This window comes from Bemisia tabaci, chromosome 8 (genome assembly GCF_918797505.1).
Source record: "Bemisia tabaci chromosome 8, PGI_BMITA_v3".
NCBI lineage: Eukaryota > Metazoa > Arthropoda > Insecta > Hemiptera > Aleyrodidae > Bemisia > Bemisia tabaci.
Window position 1 is genome coordinate 5,597,872 of NC_092800.1, and position 16,231 is coordinate 5,614,102.

General features: G+C 37.3%; 1 protein-coding gene across 3 annotated transcripts in view; it reads right to left on the reverse strand.

Moving 5' to 3' along the window:
• Positions 1-15,003, reverse strand: part of LOC109037947 (homeotic protein ultrabithorax) — a 272,996-nt gene extending 257,993 nt beyond the window's left edge. The window contains exon 1 of one of the 3 annotated variants that reach the window (XM_019052820.2): positions 12,841-14,987. In XM_019052820.2, the coding sequence (XP_018908365.1) occupies positions 12,841-13,450 (610 nt within the window). In that variant the 5' untranslated portion in view covers positions 13,451-14,987. Of the gene's footprint in view, positions 1-12,840 lie in introns of all 3 variants that reach the window. The other 2 variants (XM_072303375.1, XM_072303376.1) reach the window with 2 other exon arrangements.
• Between the last annotated feature and the right edge of the window lie 1,228 nt (positions 15,004-16,231).

Consider the following 16,231-nt stretch of genomic DNA (forward strand, 5'->3'; position numbering starts at 1 on the left):
CGATTTCGCCTCCCCCAACGATCGCACTTTCACACCGTCGAATGTCTGGTGAGGCCCTATAAAACCGTGGTAAACGAGGGAGGGTCCGCGGGATGTGAGGAGGAGGGGGATGATGAGGGGAGGAGGGTTCTTTCGATACATGCCTGCAACAAGTTCTAGAGATGGTGGCATAACCTAAAATTTGACACGTTGAATCTCACTCACTTAACGTATGGGCGGATCTAGAGACTTCGAGTGGGGGCGTAAGGGGGTCCGAGAGGCTCCACCCGAAAATTTTTGAAATTTTAAAGCATCGAATACAAAATTCGAGTCAATTTCGTCATGTGTAATTACCAAATATGAGCATCCTTCCTTCTTCTTTTCTCCGTTCCTTCCTTCTTTCTATCATCCCTTTTACTTCCTCCTTTATTTCAGGCGAACTGGGAGGGGGAATGTATACCCCCTACGCCGCCCCTGGACTCGCCTATACTTAAAGCCATTTCAAAGATGGGTCAATTTTTTAGAAAATATGACGGCGCACTTTTGTTTCAAAATATTGATGATTTTTCGCGTAGGAACAGGGATAAAATCAGTGAATTTTTCGGTTAGAGATTTCCAATAGTTTCGTAATAAGAGCACACTTTGCGAGTAGGAATTTTGCGCGTTGAAGTTTTGCAGCCAGTCAAGTTTTCTTGGCTGGAAACACAACGAAAGTGTGTCACTACGCTGAAAAAAACACTATCTATGATGGCAGATTTGTGGAGAACACAATTTTCAGGAAGTCTCATCGAAACATTGAAAATCAAGTCACAAAAAACACTGTTAAGATTCCCAAAGAGTGAATTAGATCGGTTTAGTTCATTAATGAGCTTGAAAATGTAGTGAAATAACATTTTAATGCAACTGCTTTGATACCTAAACATGGCATATCAGACATATTCTCAAAGCTACATTTCTTGAACTAAAAACTTCATAGCATCCTAACTTCGGCTCCTACTTCAATTTTGATGGGTTCTAAGTGATAGATTTTCTTAAAATTGTATCACGAAAGCTACAGCATGGATTCGTGTCCCCCAGGATCCGACAACGGAAATCAATTCATGTCATGGAGGGTTTTAAAACTTTCTGTGTTGATCACAAAGAATCACCTTAATTACAAAGAATACACTCAAGAAGTGTGAGTCAGAGAGTGACATTAAATCATAAGATGATCATTCCTGAACCTCCTATCAAGCAATTTGCGGTTGCAACTCTCGGTCGAGGAGAATGACTTCTTACTAAAGTCCTGATAGCAAAGTTGTGGCACTACGTCGTTTTAACGGCCGGAATTTATAGTTCCTAATGGAAAAATGTAGTCCAATTCCTAATTGTTCGCTGAATGTAAAGGTTGAATGTTAAATGTGTCCAAATTTCCATAGATCCAGACAAAAAACTAATTGGACCACATTTTTCAATTAGGAACTATAAATCACAGCTCAGTTTAAAAACAACGCAAGTAAAATTAGTTTCCATTGTACATAAGAGTTTTTTCGGATGAGCCAGAAATTATAGTTCATTATTGCAAAATGAAGTCCAATTCTGCGTCGCTATCGCAGCCTTGTCGCAGCCTCAACCAAAGTGATGGCAATAAAATCACGGCCGAAATCTTGATTAAACGAGGGCCTAAGTGGCCCAAGTGGCACGAACCGGGCCCTCGTCAAAGACCTCAACGTAAACGCCTCGAGAAGCGTTCCTAGCGCGTTCGACACGAAATTTCCCGTTTGAGAACGGAGTAACGCTCCGCGGGTCGCGTGTCAAAAGCTTGTTTCCCTCGGTTTTCCAGTGCAGTCTATGAATAGAAATCCGGCACCGACAGTTATTGAAAGGGGGTAGGCGTTCGGAGCTGACGCGATCCGCTACTAAAGATTTCCGATGACTCCAATTACTAGGCACTATGAATATTAAGGCTCCTCAAGAGCGCTAAATTCTGGGATTCACTCCAGAAACTATGCGAATACTATGTTCATCAGTGGCGAGGCGTGAATGATCGATCATCGATATTTCTCCATTTGAATCTGTGTTACAGAATCGAATATAGGTGTTTATCGATTCTTTTTATATAGATTTAAATGGAAGATCAATCGATGAATCGCAAAGCACGCCACGCCACTGATGTTCTTGATCGTTTCTTAAACAGCTCCTTCCTTTATGAAACCCAATCTAGTTTACATAGTGATTGAGGCGTTTAGGTGTATACGATACCCAATGTTTAGCATTTCTGTAATTTATTATCAGATTTTTCATTTATAAAAACTTTTAAAATTGTAAACAATGAAGATGATATATGTAGATATCTTCAACGTAAGTTAATAAAAATAAATACTCTGTCTCTTCATGAACCCAGAAGGGTAAGAATAATATATAATTTCTATTCTATTCTAAATTGGGATTGAGGGTGGTTTAGTGGAGATCCTTCAAATGGCAACATAAAAAGGACGATTTTAATAGATCTTGAGTACCAAAATTCAACAATGCATGCTTTAGAAATAGACTTTGGCGAAGGATTACAATGATTTTCCGATGCGAATAAAATGAGAGAGGAAAAAATTCAATGATACTGACAGATTTTTAAGTAAGTATAAACTTACCTTAAAATGTTCAAAATCCGCGAATTTTTTTCTCCTGTTGTATTCTAAAAAATTCTTTTTTCATGGCAAATCATCATGATCCTTAGCACGGGTCTATTTCAAAAGTTATATGTATTGTTGAATTTTAGTCGAGATTCGTTGAAATCGCCCTTTGAATGATGGTTTGTTATAAGGACCTTTTTGAAATTCCCTTGCCTATTGTGAACTTTGTGGGGGAAAGGGGCTGTCTCATGCACGGAACGGTAGATCTCCCCGCCAAGCTAAAAATATAAATATAAGGAGAACAACCAAATAAAACCTCCCAGAGTAAGACCGGAAAACGCCTTCAAACGACTCTGCAGCAACCACACACACGCGGGGCGATAACCCGATAACCGTCGGTCGACGGTATACATTACAGAAAATATTAGGAATTGCCGATTTTCGCTGCTTTTTAACTTTTATCACCCCGTAGCAAAAAAACTACTCAAAGGATCATGTTTAAATTTGGCATGATGATTCCTCACGATTCAAAGGCCATACCTTTTGGTGTCTGATGTTTCAAAACTTATTATTAACGGAGATATGACGTTTTAAAGATTATAAAACGCCACCGGACTTCCTTCGTTAATTGCCGATTTTCGCTGCTTTTTAACTTTTATCACCCCGTAGCAAAAAAACTACTCGAAGGATCATGTTGAAATTTGGCATGATGATTCTTCAAGATTCAAAGGCCATATCTTTTGGTGTCTGATGTTTCAAAACTTATTATTAACGGAGATATGACGTTTTAAAGATTATAAAACGCCACCGGACTTCCTTCGTTAATTGCCGATTTTCGCTGCTTTTTAACTTTTATCACCCCGTAGCAAAAAAACTACTCAAAGGATCATGTTGAAATTTGGCATGATGATTCTTCAAGATTCAAAGGTCCATATCTTTTGGTGTCTGATGTTTCAAAACTTATTATTAACGGAGATATGACGTTTTAAAGATTATAAAACGCTACCGGACTTCCTTCGTTTTCTAGAACTCCTGGCCTGGTTATAGCTGCCGATTCTCATTGTTAGCGCGCTTTTTTTATCAAACCAAAACAAAAACACTTGAATAAACTCATTCAGTGTCAATAAAAGAACAATTTGGGAATTTATTCGGAATATATTAAAGTTTAGCGGCTTCTTTCATAAGTTCCCGGGTCGTAAGTTATTTCTGACGCTAGAGTTCGCATGCCATTACGGCACGGCGGCCATTCGTGGTTTTGTTATTGTTATCACAGGTGTTCAGTGTCAAGTGTCAATTATTGTCAAAAAACGTGTGAATTGTAATCGTTTTAAAGTTATTAATTCTTTTTCTCTGTAGTTCATATGTTGCTAAATGTGATTTAGTCCTAAATAATCATAGTTCAAGCACTTGAAGCTTCCACCGGACCCCAATCGTCTTTGAGGAAACAGCTGATACAGACTACAAACCTAGAGCCCCTTTACCTATACTGTTGCTATGCTTTGACTAAGCCTTTGTTTTCTCTTACTTATTTTCATCATCATCATGTACCTTTATACCATCATGAATTCTGAGTGGAAATTTTCGGAAGTGCGTGGTTTACCTATTCTTCGGAAAAAGTTGATGGTGTAGCCACATCCAAACATCCGCGTCTCAATCTCAACTAGGTACTAGCCATAAAACCCCATGGTTTATTATTTCATTCCTACTGTACTATCTACATGTGATTTATAGGAAAGGAATATCTCTTTCTCTCAGGTAACTTATCAAGCATTATAAACGATACCCTCACTTGATTGTGATTCGCCGAGTTGGCAGCTGGTTTCCACAAGCGCAAGTTCTATCGAGTCAATGTTAAGCACTCGACACTGTATTAAACTGATTTGTGACTATGACGATGATATTCTTCTTCGTCTTCCAGATACTGAACATGATTTACTATTAGTTTTCAACGTGGCCTCTAAAATCATGATCATTGTCTGCATTGAAAGTGTTTCGTATCGCTCATGAAAATCTGTCTTATTCTAGTAAGCGTTGCGTTGTTGAGCTCGCTGAGTGTAATGTTTCTATAAAGCTCTTGTATTGTTCTTGTCACAACTCGCCAATGGTGCCATCTGTTATCATGTATTAACGTGTTATTAAGTGGTGCTGATTCAGAGCTGATCAGAAAATTGACATTAGTCTCAACATGCGATGAGCAAGCTCTAACAGCATCAGGCGCCGAACTGATTGCATAATCAAGGACTTTGTTATCATGATGCTTTTCTTTGGGTTGGTATGTTAAGTGCTTAAACTTCTTTGAAATCAAGATGTGCGTGGTTTGATCCCGGCCCTAAGTTATTAAAGTGAACCCAGAATCTGTACTTGCTGAGTCATATTCGCTAATCCTATCTCGTCGCAGCAAAGGGACATGGTTTGAATGCTATTCTCATCAAGCGTCATATTCAAGAAATTACCAAGATCGCCAATTCTTAGCTGCCTTTTCAGAAAGCAATTTACCTTGTCAGTTTGCATAGGTAGCTAATGGCTGTCTCATTCAAAAATCATGGTTCTCCGCTGATTTGATATTCAAAAATTTGCGGAGACCATGGATTGATTGTCCACAGCTGTCAATTTCAACGCAACACATCAGCCTCTGAATTCTCTTATCCATATACGCTCTCATCCTTCAAATCTTCTACAATATCGCGTGGAAAGAGTTCAATTTCCTGTGAGTATTTATGACATCATGCTTTTCAACTTTCCCTCTTCCAGAGCACAGAGTTTTTCTTTTAAGCTCCTTGTCAACCTTGACTTGAAACATGCATTTTCGTTTGAGTACCTGCTTTGCTATAATAAGTTTGGTGAAGGTGCGCATAAGTTAAAAGTGATCTCTTTCCCTCTCCTCAGTAACATTTGAATTCCTCAATCAAATAATTTTTTTTGACATACAAAATTGATCTATGTTACTTCAGGATCTGTGAATAGACTACTCAAGTAGGTAATACTTATTTTTTCATTTAATTCTACCCTGCCTTAAAAACATTTCTCATTAATTCGTTTCTTTTCTAGTTTTTATGGTAATTTTATTTTATTTTTTGAGGGTCAAGGTGCACAATGTCAAAGGATGCGTGTCCATATTTTTGTTAGTGTCCTTGTGCATGCTTTCAAATAGTTCATCACTGTTTTAGCAATACCAGGTACCCATGCTATCACTGGATTTTGCCTGATACATAAATTCTAATTTTCTCAAGGAGTTCATTTCTTTGGAGGCCTAACCAGTGGAAATTATTTTTAAGTATGTTCCTGTAAGACTCATTTCTCAGTTGTTGGGAATCTGAGATCCATTATTTATCCTTTCTTGGCTTCATTTGACTGAAAAAGTATGGCCACGTTTGATCCGATGTGTTAATTTTTGTGTTTATTTTGTAGAGAGGCACCTAGAGATGAGAGGAAAGGATGGAGGAATAATGAGTTACTCAGAAATTTTTCTCACTAAAAAACCGAAAATTCAGTGTTGGGTAGTTTAACCACGGACCAATCAGAACTTACGTCGTTTTGGAATAGCGTGGCTCTCAAGTCATGTAAAAAAAAAAAAAAAAAAAAAAAAAAAAAAAAAACCTAGTTTGTAAATCTTACTTGAACAATAAAAATACAGGATCGGATGACTTAGCTCGTTTAAAAAAAAATGCCCCTTAAGCCATTCTAGAACATTAACCGAAAGCCACGTACGTATTTTCTTGTCAGAATGTACATAGGTTTATGAGGCAAAAAGCCTCAGGCCGCTCACATCCTTTTTGACGAAATAAGTGCGTAAATGACAATGAAGGCATAATTATGTCGTCTCCAAAAGCGTGTCACTCAAGTCATTTCAGAAGCAAGACTGGAGTTCTCTTAAGTCTTTTTTGAAAAAGAAATAAGAACACAGCAGCTCAGTATGACTTGATGAATGATCGACAGCTCGGATAAAAGTGGACATCCATGACCTCTAGTCTCTCTTTAAAGGGAAATATAGCATAAATTTATGGAAATGTTTCTAGAAAAAGAAGGAGAATCAAGACAATGAGAAAAAATTTCCTTCTACGCTTTTTTTTCTCGCCCACCTGGTGAAAAAATTACAGCCAGAAAAAAGAATCATCACTTTTTTTAAAGTTTCCTCAGATCTCCCTAAAGGGGCGTCAGGACCTCCCTTACGAAAATCTCGAGACTTCCTCCAGCGATAGTCCCTTGAGGAAAGTTGGAGGTGAAAGTTGGAGGTGATCCAAACGAGGTCTCGAATCGAGGAAGATGCTAAAATTCGGGCCAATATTTTTATTAAAAATTTGCTTTAAAAATGTCAAGAAATTACATTATATTTCATTAATTAGGTACCTTTCAAGTGCTCATCAATACCTATACCCTATCAGACACTGCAGAAGTTTTCAAATCTCTCTTAGATTGAAAACGAAATAAAAGTAGGTATAAAAATCAGACTATTCTGCTCCTTTTATTTGTTTGTGATCATTTATACGAAAAACTTCATGATATCACACCAAAAACACTTCCGTGTAAAAATGACCCGCCAAGCTAAAAATATAAATATTCGTCGCCTCAAAAGCAATGATATCAAATGAAGTAGACGCCAAGCAAATTTCCTGAATATAAATTGTAAGTTTCTCCTCCCTTCAACATTATTACCGGAAAAACGAAAATTATAGACAAAAAAAAATAATTTAAAAAAACCGATACAAATTTATCATTTTTTTTGTACAATTGTACTACAAAAAAAGGTGATAAATTTGTATCCCTTTTTTAAATTATTTTTTTTTGTCTATAATTTTCGTTTTTCCGGTAATAATGTTGAAGGGAGGAGAAACTTACAATTTATATTCAGGAAATTTGCTTGGCGTCTACTTCATTTGATATCATTGCTTTTGAGGCGACGAATATTTATATTTTTAGCTTGGCGGGTCATTTTTACACGGAAGTGTTTTTGGTGTGATTATGAATACGGCCAATTTTTAACATTTAACATTTAGACAGTAGCTGAAAAATAACGTGTGACTGATTCTTGTTCGATTTTGGGTGAATCTGAAATTGCTGACTTTTCTCTTGGTACAATTCTTCAGTAGAAAAAAATGTACTAAAACATTCTTTCCATCTGAAATCTATTTTTCAAAACTTTGCTGTTGAACTCACGCAGTTAGGTAGAGATAAATCATTATTTTATAAAGTCTTAATTAAGAGGATTTTAATTCATGAATCGGTTTATTTCAAAAAAGTATGTGCGAGAATTAAACTGCGGATTCAAAACTTAAAAATTGCCAGAAGCTTATTATTTTCGCATTTATCTTCTCCATTCTCATATGAAATTAGATTGAAACGACTTGCTTTCATTCCGTCATAAAGACAAACAAAAGAAGAAAAACTTTATCATTGCTGAATCAACAAATTATTTTATCTGAGTTAGATCTGAATTAATACTCTTGTGGTTTTATTTCCTTTACAGATGGTATATTTGCCTGGAAGTATTCACTCAAGAGCCATTCATATCGTCACTGAAGTTTTCGAAAGTCTTCAACATCATCAGCCTCTGTTCTACGGCAACTTTTGCTTCTGTTAATTTTTCATAAGGTGAAATTACTGAGATTTATTTCATTCAATTTTCGCAGGTGTGTAAAAAAAAACCTATTGTTGCACTACCTCGTCTATTAAAAATAGCACAATGATTCTGAAATATAATAATCAAATCGAATTTTCCGTGTCTATCTTAAGCGTTTTCAATTTTAAAACCCTCAAAGTTTCCTCTGCATTTGAAAGTATAATTCCAGTCAGAATAGCGAAACTTGGAACTTACAAAAATATTATACGTTTTCAGGGATTAAGGGAAAGAAATTATGATTAGCAAAACTACCTTTGCCGCTGTAATTCATCTTAACTCGTGCAAAACGACTGATAAAATATTTATATGTTTGGTGCAAATTCCGTTTACTTTGAAAGATGAATTACTTTAAAAAAGTAATATTTATTTATTGCTCTTTATACTTGGAACTTTTTCACTTTTCAGCAAGAACGTTTATTTATGCAAAATCCAAAAAAATAATACTGTCAAGCTCCTAAACTTCTTCGCAGTCAAGTTTTAATGTTTTTATCTTATCAGAATTTTGAATTTCATCAATAAGGTTCTTAATGAATATGCAAGTCTCTCGATTTCAAAACGGAAGTTGACGTAATGACATTTATTGGACCAAAAAATTCAAATCATATAGGGATACTCAGAAATTCTGTTTAAATTTTTCTTTATTGTGGCAGCTACGAGTAGTTATGAAAAATTAAAGCAAAAGACCTCAAGTGTTTCTATATATTTAATAAGTCAGTCCCTTCTTATGCCTCCCTGTTTTTGTAACCTCCCTTCTTACTTCAAGTGGAATGTAAACAAAGTTTGCAAAACCGGTAAAAGCAAAGAGAATAGGGTGAAAAAAAACCATAAAAACAACGCTCCACAGCCCAGGAAGTTATAATTTCAAGCTAGAGCCGAGCCCCCTCTAATATATGGAGCACACTCAGACCCCTACCTGGCAGGGTTCTCCAGGAGCAGAAACGGTGGCCCTCGCTCACAAGACCGCAGTCAACTAAGGGACAATGCCCCGGCTAAAGGCCGACAACGGAGTGCATTATCGAACAGTTAAAAACCAATAACAATGTTTGAGGGCGATTGTTAGGCACACGAGAACAATAAGGGACTCCGCTTACGGCAGGTACCCGTAGGGGTGACTCGCGCGACAACCCTCTTCAGGAAATGGAGGGCGCACGGGGCTAATGTAGATGGATGTCTTCGTTTAACGCCCTGGATCTAATTATCTCATTTGGATCAATCTGGAGGCTCTGATTTGGGAGCTGAAATGGGATGTTTGACTGCTGGTCGTTTCCGCTTTTTAGAGAATATCCTATGAGATTGTTGATAAGTTTTGAGGCATAAGTGGGGAATAATTTAACTATTAATAATAAGTATGAAAGTTTGAGCTTTTTCGACTAATCATAAAGATATCGGTGTTTTATATTTTATTTTTGTCTAGAGAGGATTAATTGGAACTTCTTTTAGTATGATTATCCGTTCTGAACTAATAAGTGTTGGATCTTTTTTATCAAATGAACATTTATATAATGTTGTTGTAACTTCTCATGCTTTAATTATGATTTTTTTATACCTTTAGTTATTGGTGGTTTTGGTAATTGACTTGTACTTGGGCACATAATTATGACTTGGGCATAAGTTGAAGTGGGGAAACTTTGATGAAAGTTACATTGATAATTGACCGCTAGAATACACTGGTGAGCTAGCAGAAATTTTCTCTGCTGAGAATTTCAAGAAATTCAAGAAATAATTGAAAACTCATCAGCAAGAGCTCAATTGCAAAAGCTCCAAGCAATATACTGAAACAAGTACTCAAGATTTCTTAATTTTCCTCTCTGAAGATTAAACATAATTCAAACTATTTTTGATCCGTAACATTCAGTTAAGTACTGATAAAGTAAATACCTCGACACAGTTACGAACTTAAGTGGTTTAAATTAAGGATTATTAGGAATCAATTTTTAGGCACTATAACTTACATTCGATGCATTGAAAAAATTCATAAGTAACGTGCATTGGTGCACAAAAATAAAAAAACCCCAAGATCTTAAGTTTTTGTAGAAACTCGCACGATATAAAGAGCCGTAAAATCAGCTACAAGATCTCAGCATCAATCTTTCAAGATGGATAGTTGTAATACAATGATTATTATTATTAGATGAACAAGCAAAAATTTCACCCGTTTTTCACAACTTGAAAATTAAGCTTGATTTCGTTATCCAGGCCGGTAGAACTCCGGTTTTTTTCCCTTGTTTCCACTCATTTTAATTTTAAGACATAATGTAAAAACTGACTCTGTATTCTTGAAATTTTCTCCACGCCATATCCATCTTTTCATTTCTCAGAATATACAGAGAAAGGGACTACCGTAAAATTAGTCTCAAAGTCTGTGGATATTGAGAAAATGCCGATAAGGTTCTAATTGAACATAATATTCCAACTCTTGAAACACGCAAATTTAAAAGGAAAAATACGAATCCTCACCCAGTTTACCCGGGTACCAGCCTCAGAAAATCAAATACACAGTTTAGTTGAAGCATTCTAGCTTAGAGATATATTACACCTTGCGGGCCTCCCATTGAACGCAATTTTATTCAAATCAGAGCAATGTCTGCTTTAGGACTATTTTTCGCAGTATTTTATACTTGGCCATTGATCTCCTTTTTCTGTCATTAAAAAATAACTCGAAATGATTCATAAGAGATCAAAGTCCTATTAAGTGAGGGATTATGCTTCACAAAGAATTTTATGCCCGCTGCATAGCGTTATGTCTTAGGTCTGAATGCAGAGATTTGTAAATATTTAGGTTGATAAAATTGTGAGCGCTGATCGAGATTTACAAAAAATGCATCTTCAAGATTTAAAAAAACAACAGATGTTTCTGATGTGAATTATATAGAAAATTCAATGAGTAATTTGCATAAAATACTAACAAAAAAGTAAGGACCTGAGGATGGTACAATCTCATTTTAACGCATTTACTATTTTGGCGGAAAATATTTTATTTTTTAGTATGATGGCAGTCCCTCAAAACGGACATTTTCGCAGTTAGCGAGAGGCGATAATTTCTATTTTTTTAGGTATAGGGTCTGCTTGTTGATAGATTGGAAATATTAGTTAAAAATTTGTATGAAGCAACATAATTTTGCTGCTTCTCTCGATCTGCATTAAAATCTACTCTTTATTTTCTGATGAAACCGACTGTCAACATGGATCATTTCTATGATTTAAGTTAGTTGTTTTTTTTTTGTTTTTTTAAATGAATACAAAAATGCAATTTCATGATGAAAACCAAACCAGCCAAAAAATTACCAAATTCATATTTCTTGATAAAATAAGGGAACAAAAAACCTACTGCTCGTTTCGTGCGTGCACGTGTTTTTAACGAGGGACAGTTTAAAACTTGGCCAATTTCTTTCAATTAGCAAATTACTTCTCTTACGTGCAATTTTCTTTCCTCTCGCCGAACGTTATACATCAAAATTGAATTGAATTTACTTAACCAAACCTTCGTTTGGGATCAATCAATCCAATTTATACCCACAGTTCAAATGGACCAGCCGAGAGGAACGAAATGGTTGACAAAATTTTCCATAAAATGTGATGAAAATCTGTGAGTACCCGTTTTAATTCCGTGAAGTACATCTCACCAATCAAGCGTTAGGATAAAATTCCTCCAATCACTTGTATTTTTTCTAGGATTTAATTTTGCTCTTTTTTTTATCAAATAGAAAGGACTAAGTCTGGCGCAATTATTACCCTGTAAAATAGTAATTTTGCCACCAAATTCAAGATTCTTGATAAAAAAAAATTAATACTTAAAAAACCGCCCGCTATCCTGACATTAAAGAGTTGGACACAATTATTTTCTCTCTAAACATTTCTGTGTCTTCTGTCAGCCCCTTCCAATTGACATGCCCTTCCTCTGTTGTGAAAATTGGCCTTTCTGATCCTCGACTTCTCAGACACAGACAATTTTTTCTTACGGTAAATTCTCTACTTAGCTACAGTTTGTTTTCATCCAAAATCAACAATAATGCCTGAATGTATTTGATCTGGCCTCAGAAATGGTCTTCCTACAAAAACTGCAAAAAAATAAACTTCACCACTACAAACGATTCTGCAGGCCAGTTTCGATACGCAGATTCTTCCTCCTTCATAAATAATTTACTCATTCCAATTACACCTTGCCCCTTGGATTCTGAAAATGGCATTTAAAATTTCCATTGAGATCACTTAAAATTTCTGTATCTTCTGTCAGCCTTTCTCAATTGACATGCCCCTTCTCTGCTATGAAAATTGGCCTTTTTGACCCTTAAAAATTCAGACACAGACAATTTTCCCGATCCTGAAAATTTCAGCCACCGCCAACTCTTATTCCTTTCATAAAAGTTGACTTCTTGCCACTTAGATCCTGAAAATTTCAGCCACCGACGACACTTGTTTCTTTCATAAAAATTTACTTCTTGCCACTTAGAACCTGAAAATTTCAGCCACCGACAACTCTTATTTCTTTCATAAAAATTGACCTCTTGCCACTTAGATCCTAAAAATTTCAGCCACCGAACCTTATCCTTCATAAAATGACTTTTGCCACTTCGATTCTGAATTTCAGCCGCCGACAATTCCAAGAAAACAAATAGAACTAGGACTAAGACTGACCTGCTATCGCCATCCAAGGGTAGAAAGTGTGATTATTGGCCGCCTGTTGGTGGAGCTGAGTGGACTGGGCGGTGGTGGAGTTGAGGGAGCATGTGTTCCACGAGGACCCGAGGGTGGCCGACGACGAGGTCCGCGTGGACCCGGTGGCTCCAGGGCTGGAACCCGGATCGCCACCCACCAAACCCACCGACGACCCGTACGTCCTCGAGTCCGGGGTGCAGGCCGACGGTCGGACCAGGCTGTTCCCGGACCCCGAATTCGCCGTGGCCGAACTCCAGATATCCTTGACAGCGGCCGCGGCTGCCGCGTAGCCGTTCTGATGTCCGGACTCGGAATTTTTCGTGCACTCGCCCTTGTTCGTCGAGTAGTTTATGCTGGTCTGGCTGTCGGCCGAGGAACTATACAATTTGCAGGCGGCTGCCGCGACTGAGGCGTCGTAGGGTGAGTCCTGGGGTCGAGACTGGAGGCCGTGGTGGTGGTGCTGGGTCGAGGCGTACGGGGACATCCCCAGCCCCAGGGGGAATCTGTAAGCTTGGTCGTGGTGATGGGACCCTGCCGTCTGGTGGTGGTGACCCCCGTAAAATCCGGTTTGCTCGAAGTACGAATTCATTGCAATTTTTATATTAAAATTATGAGTACACGATTAAAAAAACAAAAAAATAGCACTGGTGTCACGTGGTGGGATCACTGTCCGAATCACTGCTTCAGTTTGTTTTTGTAGTTAACCAACACCGTTGAAATCATTTTGGAGAGCTGTCATAGTTGTGGACAGAGCGTTTTGAAAAATTGGAGGTGGGGGTTATCGGCACGGGCCTTATCAGATAAAAAAATTAACGCTGATAATACTTGCAATATCTAGCTAATGTTTACTAGTTTGACACAACACTTAAAATTAAATGAGATTAGATGAGATTATTCAGCAGAGAAGGATGTGACGACACTTGCAGGAAAATTGTGAGAAATTGGCGAACACATTCATTGTCTGGGGAGAGCGAAAAACAAATTTAATAATTTTGTCAGTTGATAATTTTTATTTTTTACGGAAAAACACACCGCACCACTTCAAAAAAATTTCGGTCCAGAGTATTCACACTGAGGAAAAATTCAAGCTGCGATGATACGGTGATAAGAACTCACGAGTAACTGATAACAATTTTTCGGAGCGAGGAACAGATCCAACTGAATTCTGCGGAGTAGTCACGGGTTTTGGCACAAAAATTCCGGAACTTAAACTCGGGAACTTCAAAAAATCCGTCGGGAATCCCGGCCGGTAAAATCCGATTCTTATCAGAAAAAAACACACGGGTACACGCGGTAAAACCGACGGCGGGGCGTTAAAAATTCGGCGTTAATTCGTGAAAAATCCCAGCGCGAGCCGCGGTCAATCAAAAAGCGATTCGGTGGCCGTCGGAAAAATTAGGCGTCGGAAAACCGTGGGAAAAATGAAGGGAAAGGAAAAAATTTCCAATGAGGAGGAAAGACAATTTTGTTTAAGTACCGCTCATAAGAGTGATAGCGGACGAACTGAATAGCTATAACCATGTGACTAAACTCTAACAGCCCCTACTACGGCGGATTTTGAATTGGCGCGATCCCTTTTAGAATCTGAGTTATCTCCATTTCCCTTTTGTTATTATTATTCTATTTGATATGATAGTGATACCATTAAGACAAAGCGAACGCAGTGGTAAAGAGGAGTGTGATGGATACAGGCGCAAGGAACAGCTCGAAGGGGGATATGCTCCTGAGAGCCAATGAAAATCGAATTCGTCACGACCGCGTAACAACCATTGTTTGCTGTGTGTTAACGGCGGCCAGGCGCTCCTCCGCGCCGCTTCAAATAGTCCCCAGCATCTCCCTATCTATCTCTCTCTAACTACCTATTCAATCAGGGGCTGTCTTTCTCGCCCTCCGTCGAGGCCCAGCCCCCTTTCCCCACGTTGATAAACCCCACCAGGGACTGCATAGCAACTCTATCTCTCGGCAAAATGCTCAACTTTTCCTCCAAGTCCGTCCACTCCTGCAAACCGTTCATACTGTGGGGAATGGTCTTAGCACCAATGCCTTGCTGTCGTTAAAAGTTCCGTTTAAATTTCAGAACGAAGATTTTGTAAATAATCGAGGAAATTTCTTTCAAATGATCTCAAATAATCGAGGGTATGAGCTTTTTAACGTACATTCATTATAAATAATTCTACCAAGAATTATCAATTTTATTTACCCTGACTTTATTGAATTTATTCATGATTTAAAATAATACACTAAAAATCAATTGAGTTTTGAAAGTAAAATTCAATCTTTACTTTAAAAATTCAGAGCGTAATTAGGAAAAAAGTAGCCATTACTGATAAAAGAGACATTTTCAATTTGTTTTCTTTGCTTATATTAAATTGATTTTTAGGACCTACGTTGTGAAATTCAGTGAAATTATACTGCATTCTTTATGAAGAGGAAGAGGGAAATTTATAAGTCTTTCTGTGTGACAAAATAAAGAGAAGGCTCCGGAAGAATATAAAGTGATTTATAATATTTTAAACATTTTCACCTGGCATTTCACCTAACACCTTTCGCCAAGTGGTTTGAAAGTCATCCAGTTGAAACACAACATTCAAAATTATATAACATAATAAGCTTAGTTTCTAATTTTTGAGGATTAAGTCTAGCTTTAAGGAAGAATTGAACTATTGAAATTAAGTAAAATTTCATCGTGGAATATTCCACAAATATTTCAGTGGAATACTCCTGTCTTTTTCTTTCTTTATTTCTTTTTTTAATCACTTATTTAATTTTTTTTTCTGTTTATTTTATTTTTCTTAGACGTAGAAAGACTTTATTTCTTGAACTTACTGTTGGTGTAAGAACTACGGGTTTGGCTATTCGGCAATGGTTTCAAGAAAAGCTGTCTATTCTCGTTTGGCACCTACTTCACATTATTGCTAAAATCGAGACAGCAGTGCGGAAATTTTCGAGAACAGTCTTTAAAAGTAGAAAATGGGTAACCCTATCTTTATGACCTACGGAATTTCAAAAGTTACATTGGAATGGGAATCAATAGAGCCAACACGTCCTCTCGTTACCTCGAAAGGACTATAATGGAGCATGGTTCCTTTTGACTCTCGAGTACTGATATGAAAAGCATCTTGGGAAAAAAATCTAATTCATAGTTCACTCATAAAAAGTCATCCCGTTGCATTTCAATTTCAAAAGCGGCCAATGTCTTGACATAAAAATCTGGCTCCATTTCTACAGCCCTCCGCCAAAAAAAGTCATAAAAAAGTACTGCCGTGCTAAGCAAGAACGCCGTAAATCCATCAAGATTTTCTCTCGTGTTTTGGAACTTAAAACTTCGTAAAATACAAACCGTTTTACCCATGTACCTCAAAATTTCTGG